At 40.9% G+C, this 19273-nt stretch overlaps 1 protein-coding gene across 3 annotated transcripts in view; it reads left to right on the top strand.

Moving 5' to 3' along the window:
- The window catches only part of ASB11 (ankyrin repeat and SOCS box containing 11), a 38261-nt gene extending 28021 nt beyond the window's left edge, over positions 1 to 10240 (top strand). For all 3 annotated transcript variants that reach the window (XM_074993283.1, XM_074993266.1, XM_074993276.1), the window contains one exon: positions 8790 to 10240. In XM_074993283.1, the coding sequence (XP_074849384.1) occupies positions 8790 to 8914 (125 nt within the window). In that variant the 3' untranslated portion in view covers positions 8915 to 10240. The remainder of the gene's footprint in view (positions 1 to 8789) is intronic.
- Positions 10241 to 19273: the final 9033 nt, after the last annotated feature.

The following is a 19273-nucleotide window of genomic DNA, read 5'->3' as shown; positions in this document are numbered from 1 at the left end:
TATGGGGATATGCACCACCAGTAGAAATAAAGTAGCTGTGGTCACCAAGGCCAATTTGGCCTTGGCCTGGGCCTCAAGTTTAGAAACTTGTTAATTTTTTGGCATTTGACAAATTTCAGAACTTGTTTTTAAGCACATCCCTAATGGACCAAAATGTGCCACACTCTGAGCTTAAGGCTGCAGATTTAAACACATAAGGGTTGTGGTTTGGTAAAAGACATAATTTTTTGTTAACTGATATAGATTATATCATATTAAAGAGTTAAAATCTTCATAAATAGCAATAAAAATATATCGGCTCAGAAGGCCCAAGATTAGACTGTGATGAACATGTCCTCCAAGATCAGCTGATTTTACAAACACACCACTACTGGTGGTTAGTTCTGGATCAAGTATGTTTTGAAAGGTAGAGAACAGTTACATTTGAGTATCTTTATTATGGCTGCAGCCTCAAAAGCTGGAAATGGCTTTGAGAGGGCCTGGAGGCCACTCTGCTTATCAGCTGGGTGGCATTTAACTCTCTCCTGAGTGGCGGTGCAAGTGCACAGCTTAGAGACACCACTGACTTGCCTGGTGTAAGCATACATTAGTTATAATTCAGGCATATGCCCATAATTCTTTATAGCTTCTGCGTACATCCATCATGCAAGAGTATTACTGATAATTTCAAATGATACCTCAGAAGGCACATTTCATTTATTATAATAGTCTGTGGGCTCTGACTAGAAGGGTGCTTACTGTTACAAAAGCCCGCCTGCGTTTTTGCACCTCTAACTTGCTTGACTGAATTAAAAATTAAAAAGGTACGAGAATTGACATAACTGAAATACAAAATGCCTGAAAGTTACAGGAAGACAGAACCATTCATGAATAACTACATCAATTGCTAAATGAACGAATCTCTTACTTAAGCCTGTTGATCGAGACAAATAGAGCCATACTCCCAACACTTCTGCCCCACATGCTTTTTTTCAAGCAAGTATTTGATTCTTCCTTTATTTATCTGATGGCACTCTTGTGAGCACCAGGCATTTTTCAATCTGTGGAACTCTCTGTTTGGGAATATGAAGGATCAGTTTCTTTCTGAGCACCTATGAGAATTTAATGGATTAAGTGATTAGAAATAACACCAGCACTTTATGCCTGATTCTTCCTTACATAAACAACACAAAGTCCTGTGGCAACTTATAGACTAACAGATATTTTGGAGCATAAGCTTTCGTGGGGAAAGACCCGCTGCATCAGATGCATTGTGGGTCTTTGCCCACGAAAGCTTATGCTCCAAAATATCGGCTAGTCTATAAGGTGCCACAGGACTTCTTGTTTTTTTGAAGATACAGACTAACTCGGCTACCCCTCTGATTCCTCACATAAGTGCTCCACTACACCAGGCTATGTGTTCCTAGTACATGGTAGGTTGCAGGGCTACAACTAGTAGGTCAGGCTCTTGTACCAGCTATGCACCAGCTACAGAGCTTCCTTCCCAGAGAGGTACATCAGAGAAGTGTTCATTTTACTATTTAATGGGCTACTCAGTATGCCTGTATGCTCAAAAAAGGTCTGTTACAGATGGCACCACCTAGTGACTGAAATATATTATACACTTAGTGTTCCATTCTCTTAACACATCAGGTTGGTGGAGACTATGGAGCCATGGTTCTCTACTTTTTCAGACTACTGTACTGCTTTTCTGCTGCAGTGCAGATGAGGAGAGGCAGAGAAGAAGAAAAGAGTGGCAAAAACTGCCCTGTGCCTCTCCAACAGCTGCCAGCACCTGCCCCTTCTGTGATGAGACCTGCGTCTCCAGAATCGGGCTGATCAGCTGTCGACAGACTCACAAATAGGAAGACATCCCACTTGTTGTTGAGTGACTGACAAGAGAGAGGGACAAGAGACCCTTTCAGGAATCTGTTTGTCTTGTGTTCTTCCAAATTTCACCTCACTTTAAACTTACTTGCTTGCAAAGTTAGACATAACCCCCCCCACTCCCGAAAGTGTCCCAGCTCACTATTACTGAATAATTTGCTTCCTTTCCCCATTGTATCATATAGTGATAAAACGAATCCATTGGAATATGAACATTGCACTTGAGCCTGTTTTTCGCTTGTGCGCTTTGTCATTCCGATAGGCAGTGGAGTGACATCAACAACTTAGTTTTTCTCCACAGTGGCCATGTCTACACTGGGGCAAAACTTCAAAATTGCCATGCTAATGGCCAAATCGGAGAATACTAATAAGGCACTGAAGTGAATATTCAGCATCTCATTAGCATGCTGCCGGCCGCAGAACTTTGAAAGTGTCGCATTTCGCTTGTGTGCAGCTCATCTACATGGGGATCCTTTTTGAAAGGACCCTGCAAACTGATATCAGCTGATAGCAGTAAGGGGATTTCGATGTTTGCAGGGTCCTTTAGAAAAAGACCCCTGTGTAGATGAGCCATGTGCGAGCAAAACACGGCACTTCTGAAGTTCCACGGGCTGGCAGCATGCTAATGAGGTGCTGAATATTCATTTCAGTGCCTCTTTAGTATTCTCCGATTTGGTCATTAGCATGGCCATTTCAAAGATTTGCCCCAGTGTAGATGTAGCCAGTGAGTCTATTCCTACTCTTGTTTTGAAGGCAGTCAGAGCACAAAATGAAACTTAACAAAGACATGTTGACCCAAAAGGTAACGGTCCACCCAAAGCCCAGGTGCCAAGCTCTGTGTACTGTTTCTGTACAAACAACCTGCAGTCATTAAGTGGAGTCATTAAATTTTATTTGCAGACCATGGTCTTTGTAACCCCTCAAGAAGATTTTCTTGCTGACTGGCAGAAAAGTTACTACTGCTAACATCTGACAAAATGAAGTTTCTTGTCCAGCTGAGTTGAGCTGAGTGGCATTAAATGTTGGGGAAATATGGCCTGAATTCAGAAATTAAGTGGACTAAATGATCTACTGTTATTTCTTTAACTTTGCACTGCTCAATTCTGCTGTGCTGACACGTGACACATACATGGAGCACGGGAAAATAAGTGAAGTCTTCATCTGTACATTTGGACTTCCAGAAGTCAATTTTCTCAATAAAAGCATCCACTTTATCATAGTGATTCAGAATGTTAGTGTCATGGCCTTGTATAGACAAATTTAATCATTCAGCTTGCTCAACATGCTTGAGAGGTAGGTGAGGTTGACAGTACTGTGTAGTTAGCTCAAACACAGAGGTAAGTGGGGGGGTGAATGATCAGAAATAAACCCGAGAACTTCTGTGTGTGATTCAAACAATCTGTCAAGAACTTCACTTCCTGAAAGTCAGCAAACCCATGTGAAGCAACAGTAGTTGATGATCTGACTTCATTTCTTCATAGAGAATGCGAAACATGTGAGCACTGAGTGGCCTGGGCTTGATCAAGTTGAGCATTTTGACAGACTCATTTAAAACTTCATGAGGTGCAGAACTCATTTTTTTTGGCGAAAGTACCTCTCTGTGTACAGTACACTGCAAAATAGGATTTCCTTTCCTGATCCTAGCGACAAGTCCATTCTTGCCATCTCTGCAGCGGCTCCATCAGTGTGGATGAAATTTCATATAATCATATTCAGAAAAAAAGAGTCAGTTTAAAAATGTCTTCTGCGGGTGAGATTACCTTTATGTTTTTGCAAAATAATATGTTGATTTCAGTGGTTTGAGGGTATGGAACATAAGCAATCAGCCAAATTTCTCCATTAATGTCCAGGGACTCATCAAGCTGCAGGGAAAATGTTTTCGACATTTAAAATGTCTCTGCAAATTGAAAGACAATACCCTCAGCCATTTCATCAAGTCTATGACACACAGTATCTTTTGATAAGGGTACTACTCTCTTGAGAATGTTGATACTTTTCAGCAAAAGCATCAAGTTTTCTGCAAGCACCGCAATGACAGGTATAATCAGGTCTTCTGCAATTGTATACGGCATCTTTGAGGTTGCTGTAAGAAGGGAGAGAGCGTCTGTGCTCACGAAAGCTCATGCTCAAAACTTTTCTGTTAGTCTATAAGGTGCCACAGGACCCTTTGTTGCTGTTACAGATCCAGACTAACATGGCTACCCCTCCGATACTTGAAGGTTTGAGTGCATTCTTGTAAATAGTTGAAGCTTTTGTCTTTGAAGCTGGCAAATCTGGAGCTTGGAGCTTCTTTTGAAAACATTCTATGGGCTCATCTGCATGCACAGGGTGTTTTGCTTTGAAATATCCTGCAAATATGCCACCTTTTATATTGTTTCTAGATGAGTTTCTCCACAAAGGCAACATGAAGCTTGAGGTGGGTTGCTATTCTTGAATGTGAATCTAAAACAATATATTCCTTACAAAACTGAGGAAGGTTTTTTTTCAGTCATTTTCAATTTCTTACATTTTTCACTGTTACCTGTACTGCTGTGTCTAGCTCCTCTTTTTAAAAATCTACTAATGTTTACATCACAACTGCATACCCAACTTCCACCTCATTAATGTGCTCGCATGCAACAGTAAATAACAAAATATGTCTAATGTATACATGTTATATAGTGACAGAGAGGTAGCCGTGTTTGTCTGTATGCTATCAAAACACAAAAGCTGTCATGTAGTACTTTAAAGACTAACAATCATTTATTAGGTGATGAGCATTTGTGGGACAGACCCACTTCTTCAGATCAAAGAGATCTGAAGAAGTGGGTCTGTCCCACAAATGCTCATCACCTAATACATTATTTGGTTAGTCTTTAAAGTGCTACATGACTGCTTTTTTGTACACGTTATGTTACCATATATATACACGAGACAGAGCAGTATAAACCAGTCAGTTCCTATATCAACTTTAGTTTGTACTGTACTGTTTTATACTACTTCGCTAGTGCTGTTTATGCATCCTGTTGCAAAGCTAGGTGAATACCCAGATGAGCTGACATACTTTCCTAGGAGACATCTGTGTACCCCCAGGGGCTCATGTATGCCTGGTTAAGCACCACTAGTATAGAAGACTTGACTGCTTTTTGTTTTGATAGTGTATAGACTAACACGGCTTCCTCTCTGTTACTATAGAAGACTTAGTGTCAGTGAGGATTGGGCCCTTCTGAATCAATAAAATTAGAGCATTGTTACACTTCTGTATCTCTAAAGCATTTCATCCTGTCACAGCGTGACTTTTCTGGGAATACGAAACCTAATTTCTATTGATTTCAGTAGCTACAAGACCGGGTCATTTGGAAACTAATCGAAACGTTCAGAGACATGCCCATCCCAACAGGTTTCCCTCCTGTCACTGTATTAAGAGTCTCAGTGGCTTTACTGATCACTTTAACAAGCTTGAGTTCCTTAGACCTTTGAAAAGCACTTTCTTCGTTCTTGTGGACTCTTCATGTTCTGCTCTGCCTTCCTTGTCATCTGCATGGAGTGCTGTTGTAAGCCAGGTCTTTACCTCACTTGTCTTTCTTGTCATTCTGTTTTTCATACCTCTCGAGGTTCAGCCAGTACCTTTTCCCATTCTGCCTTGTAGCTCACCCATAATCCTCTCAAAGGTCCTTTTTATTCTCTTACGCTGATCTTTGCACTCCTCTGTATCCATGTTGGTGTCCCTCTCTCTGTACTCTCAGTAGTGCTCCTGCAGGGAAGTGTAAAATGCACTCCCCTTTTACTAATAACAGAGAATAAGCTGTGCTAGGCTATAGGCCCCTTCCAACCTAGTTACACTGTTTAGGCGAGACATGCCCCAGCTGCAGGAACCCCAGCTGGTGGCAGGGGGACTCTGGCAGCCCTACGACGAGGAGCCGGCTGGGGCACGGAGCCCCCTCAGTAGCCCCAGCTCTGAGAACACCAGCCTGGTGTGGGAAATTTCCATAACAAGTCCCAGGTCCCCATCCCGTGGGACATTTTTGCATAGATGAGGGGCACAGGACTTTTCATGGAAATCTGGGACTGTCCCACAGATTGCAAGATGTCTGGCAACCCTCCCCATTAGCTGTGGCTCTTTTGCATTGCTCTAGTCTCTCATTTTGGGAGGGTTGCCAACAACGTAAAGGCCTATGCTGGCTCATGATGTTGTAACTCTGCAGTTGAATCTGGCTCTTTGTTTCTTGATGATAAATGGACTAATGCATCCACCTTACACACACTGGGTGAAATTCACCCCACTCAGAGGGCCAGAACAAGGCCTATCCATTGCTAAAATCCCACTTCAATCCTGTTTTGACTACCTAAGTTCTTGGCCTTTGTGCTGGCTCTCAGCACAGAAGAGAATTTAACCCACTAATGAAATGTAATTTGCTCCTTTCCAGCAGTAGTCTTACCAATGCCAAATTCTCAAGATTACTCTCTTTCTGCAATGATCATATTAGTCCATAACATCACACTGGGAGCTTTTATTCAGCTGATTAGCCATGCTTATTCTCACATCTTTTTCAGCCACTGCTTACAAGGATAGAGCCCCACCCCCATGTTCAGTATGGTTAGATTCTTTGTTCATGGATGTACATATTCTTTGTTCATAGATGTACACATGGTGTTTACATGTGCCTATCTTATCAAGCAATCCAGAGTGTTCTGTATTAGTGACTTATCCTCTTCATTGTTAACCATTCTCCTTGTTTTTGTATCATTTGTAAACATTACCATAATAATTTAGTTTCTTCCAAGTCATTAATAAAAATGTTAATTGCACAGAGACAAGAAACAATCCTTGCAGGACTCCACTAGAAATGCAACCATTCAGTTATGATTCCCCATTTACAGTTACATTTTTACACTCCTCTGTTAGCCAGTTTTTCAATCCAGTTAATTTGTGCCATGTTAATTTTATACTTTTCTAGCTTTTTAATCAACATGTCATGTAGTACCAAGTCAAATACCTTACATAAATCTCTTGCATCAACACAATTACCTTTCTCAACCAAACTTAAAGTCTCATGAAAATATCATGTTTGTTTAACAGGATCTATTTTCCATAAACCCATGTCGAGTGGCATTAATTATATTATTCTCCTGTAATTCTTTATTAACTAGGTCTCATCAGCTGCTCCATTATCTTGCCCAGGAATACTGCCAGACTGACTGGACCGTAATTATGTGGGCCATCCAATTTAACCTTTTAAAATGTTGGCACAACATTTGCTTTTTTCTGTCTTATAGAAATTCCATGTTCTTTCAAGATTTACTGAGAAGCAATAGCAGTGGTCCAGGAAGCTTCTTTGGCAGCTCTTCTAAAACTCTTGGATGCAAATTATCTGGATCAGTTGATTTAAAAATCTGAGTTTATTAGCCGCTGTTTAACATCCTCCTAAAATACTAGTGGAATATGAAGAATGTTACCATATGCTATAACTATATCATCAGTTTTTTCGAGCTATAGGACAGAAATATTTATCAAGCATTTCTGCCTTTTCTGCATTCCTATTGTCATAATTCTACCATCTAATAATGAGCTATTGTTACTAATATACTTAACAAAAAAAACTTTCTTTGTTTTGTCTGTAACCCCTGAGGTCTTAGATTTCGCCTTTTGTCTCTTTTCTTCCCTTATGAATTTTCCACAATTCCCAACTTTTGATTTATATTAATTGCTATCACCTTTCCCTTTCTTTCATTTGTTATATATTATTTTTATTTTTATAGATGTTGTCACTTCCCCACTAAGCTATTTTTTAAGAAAAAAAACTAATACAGCCTTCTTCCTTGATTGTGGCTTTTCCACAGCTACTAAAATATTCTTAAACAATTCTCAATTATCATTCAAATTTTTCTCGTTAAATTCTTCCTCCCAGCTGATTTGGCTCATAATAGTTTTTTTAACTTTGTGAAATTGACCCTATTAAAGCACCTGTTATAAATGTGGCTGGTGTGGAGTTTATTCTGTCTGCACATTGTAAATGTAATCGTTATCGTCACTTGTAACTAAGTTACTGTTAATTTTTAGTTCTGTGATCAGTTCTTCTATATCTGTCAAAATGAGGTCTAAAATAGAATCTGCCTATGTTGGATGCAATACTTTTTGAGGTAGGTAATTGTCATCTGTACTATTGAGAAATCCCAAGGATGCTTAATACTGGCAGCATGCAATCTCCAGCATATGTGTTTCTAATTGAAGTCACTGGATCACACGTTTTAGAAAACTTTCTCCCATGGGCGGTTTGTTTGATAAAGTTCGGTGCAGCTTCAGAAGAATTGATAAGGAGTGACATATTCCAGTCTTGAGTCAGATCCTCAGCTGGTATATATTGGCATAGCAACATTGTAATCAGTACAGCCATGCTGATTTACCACAGCTGAGCATCTGACTCCCTAACTGCTACCATTGCTACTATTCCTCCTATAATATTTTAAGTAGAGCACCTATAGATTATCATAGATGACTGCTACATGGAATTAACATTTCTTCCTGACAAGCACATTCTGGATCCTAACAGGTTGACTGTGTCATTATAGATATTGCTATTCACTTTTTATCTCCAGAGATATGTTTCAACAGAACCTCCAATTTCCTACAATGCTAAAATGTATTTATATGCTCTAAATTTCAGCCATGTATTCAGATTCCTAGGCTGCTTATCTAGTGGACACTCAACACTGTCCCTTTAGTATTACAGCTCTCAAGAAGGACCCTTGAAATGTATAACAAACAACGCAACAATAAAAAGGAAAATATAATTTAGCAGAGACATCACGGGGAAGGATTTCCCCAAATCTCTCTTTCGATCTAAGGGAATTTGTCAGGTTTGATCTGATCACTAAAACTTCACTTGTATTCTCTTGTCAGTTACTGTGTGCTTATGGGTTGTTTTGTTTTCCTTATTTTCCAGGTCCTGCCAGCCTTGCCCAGCTGTGTCGTCTGTGTATCAGGAAGTGTCTGGGTCGCTCGTGCCTTTATGTAGCCCACAAGCTGAATCTTCCTGAGCCACTTGAAAAATTTCTCTTGTATCGATAGCTCTAGGACTGTTCATGAAATGATCGTTGGGGAGGAACAATATGGCTGTTTACCACAAAGATATATTAAAACACGGTGAAAAACAAAGACATCATTTACTGCTTACTGTAGGTACCAAATTACTTTGCTGCTAGTGAAACAATACTCCTTGACACAACATTTCCATGTGTTGAAGCCACAGGAAATGGCTTTGCATGTTACCATGGAAATGATACCTCTCTCTCTTGTGTTAAATCCACTGATCTTAGATAAGAGCTTCACATTCACAAGTGGCTGAATGTACGGGACCGGGACGTGTGTGTGTGTAGGTGATTAATACACCAAAACAGCTGATTGTATGCAGGTATATGTATATGTGGTATCGAAACCACCATAAGGATGATTCAATTCAGTCAACTACTGTATAGAAAAACTGTGCCAAAATCCAGGTATTGAAGAAACTCATGCTGAAGAAGTTTAAATTGAGCCACAAGAAATAACGCATTTTCTCCTCTCTTTCCTTTTAAGTGCAGCAAAAGAATGCACAAGACCCAGACTTTTGGGATTTATTTCAAGTAAAAAATCATCAAATGAAAATATCAAAGGGGAATGGAACCCTTCAAGGTTGGACATGCCTAGGGGGTGATAGTTTTTCCTTTTGTCATTCCCATGCTGTTTGGTTTTTTGCAACTTCACTTGTGAAAGAACTTTTAAACTTTATTATGGCTTTTGCCTTCCCATTATTAGTTCAAAAGCCCATGGCTAGTAGGGTGAATAAAAACTAGATAGAAGGCATACTTCAAGGTTTGTTTGTTTTTACCAGAGGTTGGTAGGTTCACGGAAGGAGAGATTCTTCAGTCTTGGAGTTTTGATGCCGTTTTGCCATGACCAGGGGGTTAGTGATGGCTCATTTAAATTCAACAAAGCTGAAAAGGGATTCCAGCTTCAATACATATTCAATCTGTGAACAAATGGTTTTCACTTTAAGCCACAAAGGAAGATAAAAAGCAATAATTGAGAAATAGGCCTGGTCTAATGCAGTGGATGTCAAACTTTCCCAGCCACTTTTCAGACCATTGTATCCCATCTTTTTCATGGGAACACAGGAATTGCTTTCCTGTAACGTCAAGAGGGCCATCTAGACTGGTATGCCCTTTTTCCCCCCAACAGTGGCCAGCACCAGCAAATCCCATAGTGGACAATTATGTAATCTCTTGCCACTAGGTCTAGTTTCTCTCTAATCATAGGCAAAAAAAGAGTCACATAGCACTTTAAAGACTAATAAAATGATTTATTAGGTCATGAGCTTTCATGGGACAGACCCACTTCTTCAGATCACAGCCTTACCAGAACAAACTTAATATATAAAGCACAGAGGTCCAAAAATTGTTATCAAGACTGACAAATTAGAGAGAAGAGAAGAGCAGAAAGATGGGGGGTTGGGTGGAGGAAGTTAAGTAGTTGGTCAAACATCAAAATATGTGAAAGAGTCCTTATAATGGGTCAGGTAATTGCTGTCCCTGTTCAAACAACGTGCTAATGAGTCTAATATGAATGTTAGTTGCAAACATTCTCTATGTAGATAGTTGTTAAAGTCTCTTTTCTCCAGAGCACAGAAAAGAGACTTTAACAACCAGCTACAGAGAGAATATTTGGAATTAACATTCATGTTCAAATTCGACAAATTAACACGTGGTTGGAACAGGGACAGCAATTACCTGACCCATTATAAGGACTCTTTCACATACTCTGATGTTTGACCAAACACTTAACTTCCCCCACCGCTCGCCCCCTTTCTGCTTTTCTATCTGATTTACCAACCTCGATAACAATTTTTTCTGATTTGTCAACCTTGATAACAATTTTTCGGATCTTTGTGCTTTCTATATTGAGTCTGTTCTAGTAGGGCTGTAGATCTGAAGGAGTGAGTCTGTCCCACAAAAGCTCATGACCAAATAAATTATTTTGTTAGTCTTTACAGGGCTACAGGACTGCTTTTTTGCTTTGATACAATACAGACTAACATGGCAACCTCTCTGTTTCTAATCAGAGGCAGCATTATCCATATAATTATCTGATAATTTTTGCAGGGGACAAAGTCTTTTATTAGACCAACTACTGTTGGTGGGAATGACAAGCTGTTGCACTTATACATGGAGATTGTCTCTGGTTGACATTGGTCCAATCCACTTTATCCCCGCCTATTAAAATAGTTTTGTGGTAAATCAGCCAGTTCCTATGGCTTCTTTCTTTTCTGGGAGATGAATCATGTTGGGCATCTGGCCCTTTCTTAACGAATCAGATCTCATATATGCAAATGTGGATTTCCTGGCTGGCTTTGAGTGAGCACAGGCAAAACTTCCTTCCCTCCAAACTCCTTAAATCACATATACAAGTACCTGCTTTCTGAATGACTTGCTAGTGGGAAACGTGGTCTTCTTTTCTGGCTCAGTAAGTAAAACTCCTTGTATGAATGTTTTTTCAAAAAAGAAAAAAGCATTACACTCCTGAAGTCTGTGGGTATAATTAACGGACTGTCAAGTATTTCCATGGAAAATAATCCACATGTATTATATGCCAATATATATTGCACTTTTGGTTTCATACACACTGATAAGCATTCCCTTCTCAGGTCATGTAGTCTTCCTGTTCATGTAAAATTAAGCTAATGTTTTTTGTTATTCAACTGTTCCTCATTACATGGTTCTTTCTCTTTGTACGTTACCATAGGACTGGATTCAACTGGGGTGTACACTGGCTTCCACTGTCAAAAAGACAAAATACAGCGCCTGGATACAAAATAAAAAAAGTCATTCTGTCTTTTCCCCCTTCCTCTGTGTAAATTAGTAGCATACTCCAGAAAAATGGTTGGCAGTTCCCCAGAGGAAAGCATGGCCCAGACAGCTTGGGCACATGCTAACTCAGCACATCTCCTTCAGAGGGTCACTGGAAATGCTTTTATGGAACCCCTGCCATAACTATGGCTGTCCCCGCCTAGCCCTCCCACCTGCCAAGTACAAATCTTAAGAGAGGGCAGGTGGCAGTACCACGACCTGTCCTGACTTGGGAAATTTTTGTTGAGGGGCACAGAGGAATCAGCTGATACGAGAAAAGAATAATTTATATCCATGTGCCCTAGAGTGGATTATTCTGGTCCCCCCACCATAGAAGCCATGATATCCTAGTTTTCAGTTGGTGGTCCTGTATCTGACAGGGTTTCTGCTGAAGAGCTCCAAATGTCTTTGTTGTTCTGATGCTGCACCACAATGTCACAGCATGCCAAGTTTGCAAAGCCTCCCAAGACAATTAATTCATAAGCAAAGTTTTAGGTAGTAATCTGAGCAGTCAACTGAGCCATCTGTATGGCCAACAGTTTATGATGTCTTTGTGTATTTTGTTTCTCAAAATATTTTTTTCCTTTGCACAAACCAGTTGCTCCCCATTGTGATTTTTTTAAAATGTTCTGCAGTAGAAGTGTAATATCTAATAGAGTATATTTCACAAAGAATTGTTTGTTTGGTTTTATGTTTATTTCTGAAAAATATCTTTATCCTGAAGCTTCTTGACACTTGTAGGAACTCATCAAACAAACTTGGTGGTGGAAGAGAAGGAAATAATATTAATATTATAAGTTAGCCATTTCTTGAAGGAGTGCCACCCAGAATATTTTGGAAAGGGGAAGGAAATGTCACTCAGAAATTCAATAATTGTAATAAAATTCAGGTAGGGAGAAGATTTTTGTTACCATTGTGTCTGAGTGAGCTGAACCTACTGATTCTACAATTCAGCAACCCAGCATGGAGGACCTGCCAGTGTGCTAATTTGCTAGGTTAGGTTTGGTGTATATAAAGATTTCATCAATAAAATTTTTCATCAATGAAATTCCTATAGAATCACGTTTGGCAGCCTGGTCATTCTTCCTGCATGCTAGCTGGAGGGAGCCATCCATGATGCAAAGGTGCTCAGAACTTGCTCTTGCGTCTCATGACAGTTTGGAGGATTATGATTCACGTATTTAGGTCACCAGAAAGTCTAAGAGAGAAGCGATCCTCTCAGAGATGTGCTCTGGAAAACAAAATGGAGACAGGGGAAATCTGTGAGACAGACATTTAAAATAATTGAGTGAATTCAGGGTTCACAGATCTTAATAACTCTAGCAGGAGCATAATGAAAGTTGGCAGAGTCCAAGTTCCATATGCTACTTGGCCAAGTCACATCATTCAGTAGTGACCTGCAACGCTGCTGCCATGTCAGTCGTAGACTTTCTTTATTAACTGTCACTTACCCTGCTTCATATTCATTTAGGAAGGTGCTGGAGTATTGAAAATTGTACTGAGTTACAATTTCTCTATTAATTGTACACTAAAAGCTCACTTCAATTTAATCTGACTAAGCAATTAAGCAAACTGAGTCAAACAGCAACCTTGCACCTTGTTGTCCTCTCAAGCCACCATAAATCAGAAGCTTTCTGTTATTAGCACCAGAGCATTGTGATAGCAGTTCACTTTTCCTTGTTTCTGAAGGATTAACATATGAAGGTGCTATCAGGTTATTACACTCAGGAGCAGGTTACTGTATACTGTGAATACTGGACTGTTGGTTGAGATCAGGATTTGGAACAGAAGAGAGAGGAAATGTAACAATGAAAACATCCAATACTTAAATGGAAAAAGAATGATCAGTGGCTGTGTTTGGGACACAAGCATTCCAATTTAATCGTAATGGAGTGTACCTAATATTTAGACTGATCTTCATGAAACAGTTGCTGTTGTGTGAGATCACCCTGAAACACTATAAAATCAGAGGAGCTATGGTACATTTTTGAGATCTCTCAGCCTTAGTGTGAGATGGAATATTTTCCAGTCACTGGCCCAGCCAGCATTATTTGTTTGCTTTCTGTTTGTATCACCTTATCCTGCAGAGACATGCCTGTTTTTAGCAGTTTCTAACGGTTAGTTTGCTGCTGTCTGCAGCCTGAGAGATATGCAGAGAGACACACAATGCTTTAAGTTTGTCTCCAAAGCTTTGTGCCTTTCATCAGTGAATACCTGTCACTTCATAATCAATCCCTAATACCCATACCAGCTCCTCACTTGTGAATGAGATCATTTTGATTTGTTACTGCCATGCTTCACATCTCTATAGATTCAAAGCTGACAATACACTTAACATAGGTCTCAAATAACTAGCCTGCCAATGCCTGACATTTGTCAATCAGATTTTTGTGTCAGGGTATGGCAAGTCATTCCATGGAAAGTTTTCTATAAAATTCCCAGCAAATAGTACATTAGTTTAGTCCCAAAGAATAATACCTAGTAGGTGAATAACTGGAGTCCATTTAGACAGGGTAAGAAATTCCACTGTGAGATTGATGCAGCTTCTGTTTCTTGCTTCTTGTAAATATATTCTACTTTGTCCCTATCTGCTGGGAGCTGGCAGACATCAGTAGGTATGTCTGATTGCCTTCACCAGTGTTCAAGGAGCTGGCTGCATATCTGACATTTAATGAGGAACTTAATGCAGCAAGTAGTTCATAAATCCAATAAAAATTCACCTGTCTGCTATTTGAATATTGTTTGGAAATGAAAAAATATCTGCTCTGACTCTTCTTATTGGTTTGGGGAAAAATACCTTTTGCTGCTGACTCTGAGATCCCTTACTGGTTTGCCTGCTGTATTTAGTGCCACTTAAGCTAAGGAGTAAAACAAGGATAACTCATTTGGACATTTTACCAGACAATTTTCTTTATCATGGTAACTTTCTCTTCACCTGTCTAAAAGGGAAACATGACATACCATCAGGAGGGTTTTTCCAGAGTCACGTCAGATGTGTCTGCCCTGCAGCCCAAAGTGAAATGTTTACAAAATATAATATAAAAAATTCTAGGTTTTCAAAGGCAAATAATAATTCTCAGGGCCTCGAGTTTTACGTGCTAGCTAGAGATGCCTTACAAGGACCAATTTTGCAGTGAGCTGTTTTTCAGGAGTTCTAAAGAATTAGACTTCTTAAAGTAGTTTGCTCAACACTGAAAATTTAGGCCCCTGGGTTTGACTTGCCTACTCTTTCCACTACCTGTTTTAGAAAACTTCTCTGAGCTTTCTAGCATGTTCAGACAGCCAAGACTGATATCCCTGTATATGGAGTGTCCAGATGCCCTGATTTTATGTGGACAGTCTTGAGACTCAGGACTTTTCTTACATCGGTGCTCACTACCTTCCTGATTTTTCACACTTGCTATCTGGTCATCCTAGTACTTCAAAAACCTAGCATGAGACCTGGGATTTAGAGTTTAAAGCACAGCTTGCTTTATGCACTATGGATCAGGATGGCTCCCACAGGCTCTGAGCATACAGAAACAGACTCAGCATGTGAGTCTGTGTGATGGGGTTTGCAAATTCCACACTGAAGAGCAAGGGGCTAAGGGACAGATTTGGGATCAGCTGACCCCACCTGGACACACCCGCGGAGTCTAAACAGGGCTTTAAAAAGAGGAGCAGAACTCCTCAGAAGGTGCAGGTAGTAGCAAGGGGCAGACAGTTGCCCTCAGCTCTGTGCCTATGTCTACATTAGAGAGTTTTGCCAACAAAAATGGGGGGGGGTTGTCAACAAAACTCGCAGAGCATCCACACACAAAGCGTTCTGCTGACAGCCTTCTGCCCCTACCCCATGAGGCAGAACACCTTTCTCAATGGAATCTGTCAACAAAAAAGTTGTGTGGAAGCTCTTGGGGGCCCTCTGTTGACAGACAGGTCTTCCGGGTCCTGGGCACCCTGTCTGCTGTGCTTCTGGTTGGCCGCTCTGCCAAGAGAGGGCTGGGCAGTCTGGCTACTTAGTACTCTGTTGACAGAGTGACTCGCTCTTTCGATCGGCGTTTGAGCATGGCTGCACTCTGTTGACAGAAGTTTTGCAAGAAGATCACTTCCAATAGTGATGTCTGTCAGCAGAGCGCTGTAATGTTGACATAGCCTGAGGGTGAAAGTACTGCCCAGGAGTGCCTTGCCTGGGGCCTCACTTCGTGGATCAGTGAAGATGCTACGAAGGAGGAGAGAGATGAGTGAGTAACCCTCCAGGTCAGAGACTGGCAAGATGTGACTTCCTTTCGTGCATTTAACAGGAAGAGGAGTAGGAAGGGGTGCAGGCAGGGTGGCCATTTAGCACCCCAGGAGGCTGGGTCAGCTGCGTACTGTTGTCTCTGGATGGGAGCTCTCTGGAATGGGTGAATACAACTGATCAAACCCGTGTTTGTTTCAGAAGAGGCTGTGATGCGGGGGGGTATGCACTGTAGCAGACACTAACCAAAGTCATTACTGAACTCCTTGCTGTCAGAGGCCCTAGTATGGCAGTTTTGTGTGTGTTCTTTTTTTAAACTGGGTGACTTTCTGTGATGATTGGAGAGTTGGGGGTGGGGCAGGGAGAGAGGGTTAATATCCTTTTCTGGATGTTCCAGCCATCCAGTAAGCTAAAGTCTTTCACAGTAGTCAGTTCTTGGGACCTAGTCCTAATTGTCTTGCCTATAAGGGTTAAGAGCATAGCCAGCAGATCCTAGAGCATTCCAAGGAATGCTAGGGAAGCAAGAAGTGAGCTGGCAGGAGGACAGGAGAGCCAATGGAAACAGAGTATGAAATCAGTGACTTTCCTGTTCCAGCTGTTGTATAATCAGAGCAGAGCTGGAAGGAATCAAATCAGGCCTGGAGAATCCAGCAACATCCATGCCGATGGAAAGATTAAATCTTGAAACAGCAGCTACGTGAGTAGAATAGGGAATGTTTATTCAGAGGTGATCAGGTTCTTTGTGGGGGGTTGGTGGATTTCTCTGTGGTGAGCACGTGCACCCACCCACTTATACGGTAACTTCTCAAACTGAATCCCAGAGAAGCAATTCTGTGTTTTCTCTGTGCTGCTCCCTGAGTTCTCAAAGGGGTTTTTGCCCTTGGGTGTTGGCTGGGATGCCAAGCCAAGGCCAGGGACTCTGTCACCTTGGGGAGTTTTAACACAAGCCTTTGGGGGCAAGGTGGTAAGCCCCCACCTTCTGTACTTGAAGTGCGAAAGTGGGGAAATCAGTTCTTTCCCACATAGATCCTGTTCAGCCTGAAAACGAAGGACTCCAGTGAGGCCAGCCATGCTAATAAATGGGAAAGGATTTGGCACGGGTGTGAAGTATAACAGCCACTAAGCAGTGGAGATGCACGCTAACTGCACAGTTGCCACAAACATTGTTGCAATATTTAGTGTGAAATCCAGCCTGAAGAGCTCTTGCTGCCGTTACATGCACCTTGCTGACTGGAGAAACTCTAGCTTCCATGAAGTGAGCTTTAAGACACAGATTTAGGTCCTGTTGAACTCCAGGAGTGTTTTCTAGTGACCTCACTGGAGTCAGGATTTGGTTCTCATTAAATGAAGTTAGCTCTGTTGGTTTAAACTGTGAGACTCTCCTTCCCTGAAAGCAACAAACCTGCATAGGGCTGACAGTAACAGGATATAGACTTCTGTACTTCCTTTAGCTAAAACACAGAGGAGCTAATCTCTCGCAGGAAGAGAGCATGTTTACTGAGGGAAGTTACTAAGAGAGTGAGGTGCTGCTGTTGCTTCAGAGGAACAGCCAGTATAGTGTGGTCTTTAAAAAAACAACAGCGGACTCTGGAAAAGAGATTTTATTGGTGGCTAAGGACAAGTAGAAGATCTACCCTTATTATCTTCGGGAGCTGAGAAGACTCTGAACTTCTTAAGGGCTGAGCCTGCTCAGAGTTTAATAGGATCCCTCCAACAAAAATGCACATACTGCAGCAGGGTGAAACTGGCAATTTCAGCATTATTTTATTTTATTGTATTTTATTTTTGCCTCTGAGTCAAGTTTGGACTAGTATCTAGCCTAGCATCTGGAGGGGCTGTTCTATGGGTTCAAAATCCCCATGCTGACTGCATGTTGTTATGAAAGTTTCCATGGCTATTTTTTACATGAGTGATAGCTCTTGTGTGCTGGCCGAATTCTAAGTTGAGCAAATGCATTGTGCTTATTTATGAATGATCCCTTCATTTGAAGTCCTTCCACAGTTTCTGTCAGAGGCTTTCACTGTGTTGCTGTGCATTAGAATGCGTGAACGATATAAAAATGGTGCTATGAATATTCATTCACCCTGAACTATCTATTTGTGCCATCTTCACACCACTCTGTGTGACCATATATGTGCCTGCATGAGTTGAATTTTGGTCTTACATGCTTGAAATATTCATGAAAAGTGAATTTTGAATTCCCTTGCTGCAAACATTTGCACCAGAAACCTGATAATAAGTGTTATGCACATCAGATCAGGAAACAGAAATACAACTGCAGTAAAACCTCAGATTATGAACACCAGAGTTACAAACTAACCAGGCTACCACACGCCTCACTTGCAACTTGAAGTACGCAATCAGGCAGCAACAGAGAGAACTACCCCCCACAGGCCTTAATTCCCCCCACCCCCCAAAAAAAAACATTACTGGGTAAAACGTTTAAAATAAACCCCAAGGGAAAGCAGCATTTTAATTCTGCGTAGTAAAGTTTCAAAGCTGTATGAGAGGCTACATTTAGACTGTGTCATTATTTTGAAATAATTTACATAATTTGAGCAACGCAAATTGCATAAATTATTTAAAAATAGCTTATTCTGAACTTGTTGATGTCCAAATGGCACCACAGTTCGGAATAAGGGGCTATTTGGAAAGTTCCGTTACCCTCTCACAGTGAGGGGTAGCGGAACCAGAATATCACACTCAAAATGGCAGAGCTGTTTTGAGGTCTGTGAAAAGCTACAGTGTTGCCATTTTGGGATACGTCTGTATTCCCAGATCGCATCCGTGGTTTAAACATAGCCTAAATGCTCAGTTGTAAACTTTTGCAAGTGGAGCCATATCATTTTGTTCAAAGTTGCAGACATTTCACAGGTCTGAACAAACCTCTGTTGCTGAGGTAATCGTAACCCTGAGGTCTGTGTGTTTGCTATAACCAAGAGCAACTAGCGCCCAGAGCTTAGATTTCACTTAAGCTACATCGATTCTGCCCCTCCCTTTCGGAAGGGGCATGCAAATATGGCCGATTGGAAATGCAAATGAGGTGTGGATTTAACTATCTCAAGTCTCATTTGCATACTCCCAGGGGATCTCGGTTCTGGAAGAGCTGTGTTTGAAAGCCAAAACGGCCATGCAGACAAGGTTTATTTGAAAGCTGGGTTTCATTTCAGGAAGAAGGGTGCTTTCAAAAGCTGGGTTTCCTTTCAAATGAACCCCATCTACATGGGTTGTTTTGGCTTTTGAAAACAGCCATTTGGTACTGAAATCCCGTGTGAGTATGCTAATAAGGCATGAGATATTAAAATCTGTGGCTTATTTGAATTTTTGATT

Source organism: Carettochelys insculpta, chromosome 1, assembly GCF_033958435.1.
Source record: "Carettochelys insculpta isolate YL-2023 chromosome 1, ASM3395843v1, whole genome shotgun sequence".
NCBI classification, from domain to species: domain Eukaryota; kingdom Metazoa; phylum Chordata; order Testudines; family Carettochelyidae; genus Carettochelys; species Carettochelys insculpta.
The sequence above is the reverse complement of the archived record's forward strand: the minus strand, read 5'-3'. Positions and strand labels throughout refer to the sequence as shown.